The sequence below is a fragment of the Podarcis raffonei genome, chromosome 6 (genome assembly GCF_027172205.1).
Source record: "Podarcis raffonei isolate rPodRaf1 chromosome 6, rPodRaf1.pri, whole genome shotgun sequence".
NCBI classification, from domain to species: Eukaryota; Metazoa; Chordata; class Lepidosauria; order Squamata; family Lacertidae; genus Podarcis; species Podarcis raffonei.
This window is the reverse complement of record NC_070607.1, coordinates 51844995-51851002: the sequence shown is the minus strand read 5'-3', so window position 1 is coordinate 51851002 and position 6008 is coordinate 51844995. Positions and strand designations below refer to the sequence as shown.

General features: G+C 40.9%; 1 protein-coding gene across 2 annotated transcripts in view; it reads right to left on the bottom strand.

The window, feature by feature from the left end:
• Positions 1-281: 281 nt before the first annotated feature.
• The window catches only part of GNAT2 (G protein subunit alpha transducin 2), a 30452-nt gene continuing 24725 nt past the window's right edge, over positions 282-6008 (bottom strand). For both annotated transcript variants that reach the window (XM_053392835.1, XM_053392833.1), the window contains exons 5-9: positions 5048-5176; positions 4146-4275; positions 2415-2568; positions 1919-2129; positions 282-1340 (exon numbers count right to left, since the gene is read on the bottom strand). In XM_053392835.1, coding sequence (XP_053248810.1) covers positions 1939-2129; positions 2415-2568; positions 4146-4275; positions 5048-5176 — 604 coding nt within the window. In that variant the 3' untranslated portion in view covers positions 282-1340; positions 1919-1938. The remainder of the gene's footprint in view (positions 1341-1918; positions 2130-2414; positions 2569-4145; positions 4276-5047; positions 5177-6008) is intronic.

Below are 6008 nucleotides of genomic sequence, written 5' to 3'. Positions count from 1 at the left end.
AGCTACTTTGTGATTTGTTTCCGCTCTTGGCAAGGAGACAAATGAAGTGTGAACACTTTGCATTATTTCTGAAGGTGGCCTTTGGGTATGTGAGTCTCTGTCTCAGGTGAAATTTGAATCCATGTCTTCCAGGTACAATATTAAACCACCTAAACATATAATCCTTATAATATTTGGCCTGGTAGAATGTTTGAAAAAGTATTGGGTGGCTTTTGAAAACACAAATAAAACCTGTAGAGGAATTTGTTACTTTTCAAAATAGGTAACACTGTATCCACATTTTTAATGCACGTTTCTTTATTTTCGAATGTTCTACATTCAGTTGTAGCTGCCTAAGCCATTCTCTGAAGTAAATATTGATAACAAAGAGAATCCTATCTACAGTAACATACGACTTATTTACAAATGATCAAGAACGATACAGTGCTAAATAGCAGAGTGAAAATCCTGACGTCACAATTTCCAGTTTGTATGTTTTCTTTCTATTTCCTATGTTGTGGAGAAGTTTTCTGACTCTGTGATGTCAATAGGTTGCTTGTACACATTGCTGTGACCTCTTTCCATCGGGGACCAGAGAGACAGCAAGAGCAATTGTCTCACAGCAAGCGGTAAAGCAATGGGTTGGGATCAGTACTGCTGTACTCAGTGGGGTGAGTTGGTATAGAGAAAGAAAATCAGTCTTAAGTTCACCAGGCCTTCTAATATGGGGAAAGCTGGATACTAGAAAGAAAATGAATTATTTACTTAAGGCTGTAGGGACAAATTGCACCAGTTCCAAAGATCTGAAACTGATCTACTTGGAAGGTTTGAAAAATGTTACTTAACTTTCCTGGTTAATTTGCACACTGATAATTAGATTTCATGTGTAATCTAGAAATTGTTGGACTTGCACATTCAACCCTTTAGGATTTTCATTGAGAATCACCAGACCATTTATAGATAAGGAAGTTCTGCTGAAGAATCCACAAAAGCACTGATTGTGTCGTTCCCACAGAAGGTTGAAGCTTTTTAAAGATCTCAGTTGTATGCACACACAAACGTCCAGTGTATCGCATGATTCATTGTTTGCAGACAAGATTGCGTTGGCTCTCTTTCAAGTTGTCATCAGGGTTTACAGATTGCCGAGAATTTCAGAAAGGAGGAAAACTACCAAAGAAAATGGCTTAGAGATGGGAGGCTCTTAGCTTTTGTTCCTTCATGCCCTTTTGGTGGCATGTTCTTGGAAGTATACAGTTTGTGCCATGGGTAGGTTATAGAAAAATGTGGACTCTGAGTGGCTTTTATTTACTCCGTTGGCTCTGCTCAAGCAGAACAGTGAAGCTAACTGCAAGTCCTTTTTCCTAATTGACGAAGAAGGCGAGAGAGCATTTAGAGAAATTAGATACAACGTAACATGACATTTAGATCCTGCAACACCACAAAAGACTTCTACACAAATACATAAACACATGAGACAAATTATAATGTCAGGTTGCTAATGATTTTATTTCTCATTTAGGCTGATGTACATTATAAATACTCGGATGTAGTTGCTACACTTTGTAGTGGGGGGCAGTCTGATTCATCTGCATGGGAATTGCCTCAGAATTTATGGTTAGCTCTCCCTATTCAGAAACATTTTCCAAATTCTTGCAATGAACAGTAAATTCTTACTAAAAATGAATTAACATCAAAGTCAAAACTTGCTGCACTTTTGGGGAAGCTAAGGATAACTACTAAAATAAGTGGTTTTTGTTTTTTGTTGAAGGAACATTGGTGAGCTTGGGCTTCTGGAGTTAACTCAAATGCAAGGTTAAGTGTGGTTTTAAATTTACAGGAGCAGCTCTGTGAATTAAGTGAGTGCTAAAGATACCCATTCACCAGTCTCTTCCATAGGAGGACTACTATTGTTGATTATGTTCCTTAGAATGGAAATTACCTTCTTAAAAAGCTGGAGTCTTAGAAGAGGCCACAGTCCTTGAGGTTCTCTTTGATGATGACATCCGTGACTGCGTCAAATACAAATTTGACGTTCTGCGTGTCTGTGGCACAAGTCATGTGACTGTAAATTTCTTTCACATCTTTTCTCATGTTCAGATCGAGGAACTGAAGCTTGATGTAGTTGCCTGCATCTTCAAAGGTATTGGGACCTGTGTGCGTAAGAGAAACAAGGAAGAGGCTATAAATGTTGCTGAAAGAGGCATAGCTTATTGGAGAGTTCCTCATTCAGAGAAGGGCTTTTGATCGAATGCAGTCTCCTGCCAGAGGAGGGGATGCTTGTTGAGTCCTCCTTTCCTATAGCAGAGGAGGAAGTGGGTCAGAGATGGCACATGATGTGTCACCCATGTTTAGTGTGTGTTTCTACATCATATGTGAAGCAGTTCTTGGCTCTTGATGACTGGCTACTGTAAGGAGGAAACGGTCAACCAACTCACCATCATAATCTGGGAAACAAATGCTGAGATGTACTTTCTTGATCTTTTCCTCAAAGAGGTCCTTCTTGTTCAGGAAGAGAATAATGGAGGTGGCAGCAAAGAACTTGTGATTGCATATACTGTTGAACAGATGCAAGGATTCGTGCATGCGGTTCTAGAGGGGAAGACCACACAGTTCAAGCAAGCTCAAAGACTTTGTGTAAAACATCTGTTCTTTCTGTCCGTAGGATATGCTTCTAGACACAATACTTGACCATTACCCCCAAATGCTTCTCAATTACTTCCAAAACATTCCCCTTATAGCCCCCTGTGTGCCCTGAGGATGAGCAGGGAGCTACAGGGGAAGGAGAAGTCCTGTGGTCTGATCAGATAATCCATTCCATTCCTGCAGCTTGGGATGCAACTCTAAATGTAAAAGTTGCGTAGAACAATGTTGAAAGACAGAATTTTAAAACGTCCATTTATTGTGAAGTCAAATGGGAGGTGACCAAGCAAAAGTAGCAACGTTTGTACATGTGTCATGGCATTTTCTGCACAGGTTTGTTCTTGTTCTTAAACTGAAATTGGAGCAAGTCTATACTGGAGCTGTTTGGCTCAGTGGTTGATGCATCTATGTACTTGCCTCTCTTGGTTAATCTAATTGTAATAGATGGATTTTTCCTAAATGCCCTCGGGCTTTGGGGTTTAAAAACACACCCACATTATAAAATACTGCTGTTGCTGTGGCATTAATCTACTGTCTTACCAGTATTGGCCTACTCTTCTTAGCCAAAGTTCTAACTCCTGTGTTGTTTTTTTCTCTCAGCGATATAAATAAGTTAGAAAGCACTGCATCTATAAGGTTTTGATCCTTTTAATTACAGAGTATGGAACAGGCTGCAAAACAAGCTTGGATTCCCTCCTTTCAGTGGACAGTTGCTGCAGACATGCTGCTTTTTTCCTTTTGTGCTTGGCGACTAAATTTGCTTATGGTGGGGTAAATCATCTATTGCTTCCTTATCTTATTTTAGTTAGTCTTGATGGAAAGCCTATGATCAACTGGGGGCAGGGGGGAGGGCTGTATAGCTGATGCACTTTTTTTGGCACAACTTCTATGTCTTCCTTTTGGTAAGATTTCCAGCAGCCCAGTTCTACTGGCGAAAGTAATAGAATTTCCTTTTCCCTTAGAAGGATTCAGAGAAATACAGTTCAACAGCATTTGACCTATAGGTCTTGCAGCAATAGGGAAGTGTTTGTGATGTATACTTCTCCTTTCAGAATCGTTGGGGTTTTCAGGAGGAATTCTTAGTAAAACTAGGGGTAAAATTCTTACCCTTCCTGTGCCTTGAAAAGCCTGCCCTGCCTTTGATGTCAACATTGATGTAAATTGGAGGCTTTTACCAATCCTTAAAGTGCACAGGAAGGATTGGAATCAACTGGTTCTAGGATGTATGCTCACAGAGACATATTTATTTTCAGGCAGGGGTTAAGCCAATGCTTCCTGGATTTGCATCAGAGCAGCACAATTTGGAAACAAACTACTAGTTCCCCCAAGGCTCTAATTTTCCTCCCTGCTCTACTCAAAAACAACTTTTGGCAGGCTCTTTATGTAAGTAAGGGTAAGATCCTGGCGTTATTTTTTATTCTGTGGGACAGGGGAGCTGTTGTGGTGGTTGCTGGATTTCAAAGCGGATGCAGGCATGTTTGTGGAGTGATAATTAATCTCATAAGAGTTTGAGCTAGAAAACATACCACTTCATCATCTTCTACCAGCACCATGTCATAAGCACTGAGAGCTCCACAGAAGATGATACAGGTCACCCCTTCAAAGCAGTGGATCCACTTTTTGCGCTCAGACCGCTGCCCACCTACATCAAACATCCTGCAGAAAGAAGAGTCGTGATTATGATATTTATTTTCAAAGGTAACTGTTTGAAACAGCATGCTAGAAGGGAAGAGTCATTCCTCAGCATTGTAGTTTTAAATGAACATATGATTGGAACTCACAACAGATGAATATTTTACCGTTCATCAGGCCGGAGGCACAATGCAACAGTTCAGACAAAAACTTGAAGATAATACCAGAAATGTAAAACTGACACAGATTGGCAAAATATTTATTTAGAAAAAATGTATATCCCTTTTGATCTTCAGGGAAATAGCTAACAAGCAACCATTGAAACAGTAAATGTCCAAAGAGAAATCAGAAGGCTAAAAGTAGCAAAACAGAATATGTAGAATAGCTCCACCAACAAAAATCAAGCTGAGGTCAATTAAAAGGGGAAATAACTCCTATGGTTGCTGCAGAGAGACAGTAAATATAAAAATCATAGAAGCCACAGACCATTTTGAGAACTGAGGGCACTCAGTGATGGGGCCACGCAGGCTTCCTTGGGAAGGGCATCCCATAAGAGTAAGGGGACACAACTAAGAAGGCCCTGCTATACTTCTTTGCTGTAGTGGCACAGTGAGTAGGACTTCACACATGAGAATAAAGCATAGTGTACTTGGTACACAGAGGCATATACAGGAGGAGACAATCTTTAAGATAAACAGAGTTTATCCATGTTGCCATTTGGCAGATGAAACATATGGAATGTGCTATGATTGAATAAAGAACAAGGAGGGCTACCTAGAAGGGTTTTCTTTCTCACCTGAAGTTGAGGTCTTTGACACCGAACTTTGTCTCTATGATACCTGTGGTCTTAACTCGTGATCGCAATACATCCTGTTCGTTGGGGAGGTAGCCGGGAGCACATATCCTATCCAGTTGGTTCAGGTAGCTGCAGAAGGAAATGGAGAAGTAATGCTGTAACATCTACAGCACATGTGGGGGCTTTGTAATAAATTGTTCATCCTCACAAATTGGGGAGGTAAACCACTATTTGTACTCCCAATTTTCCAGATGGGAAGCTGAGGCCGAGTGACTCTTCCCCAAAGCCATCTGGAGTCTTCATGGCTTAGCAAGGTGTTGAACCCAGATCTTGCACGATCGGACCACTGCATCATTTTGGCTGAATGTAATTCCCCTTGACTTGTCTAGAGCCAAATGGTTGGAAGTGTTAGGTGCTGTGTATATTATATGCACAGAAAACCATATGTGAGCAGCTAGGAAATGGCTTGTTCTGCTTGTACAAAAATGGAGAGTAACAGGTTAAAGAGGACTCCAGCAGCAATACTGTCTCTGCTAATGCAGTGGCTTAGAACACATGCAAACATTTACCAGGGCTCTCTGCTTCTCTGAGGTACTGCAAGAATTGTGCAATTGTTGTGGGTTACTAATTTGCAGTTTATTGGGCTGTTGTATTTGGTTGGATCTGTTTAAATCTGCAGCTGTTTGCTTTTGCCAGAAAAACATACAAGGCCCTTTGGTCATGGCTAGGATAGACCTCTGTTTCAAACTTCCGCCAACAGAGCTAGCAAAAATAGAAAGGGATGGCTCCTGGTCAATTGCTCCACAAGGAAATTGGCAGCCATTATATTTACTGTGGGCATAGCCAGCGCTTTTGGTTCCCCAGGCCCTAAACTGCCCTAAGAAGTGTACAGCAGAAAGCAAGTAGGCAGTGCACATCTAACCTGCCCTAAGCTTCCAGTTGCATTGTTAGAAGGCTTGGT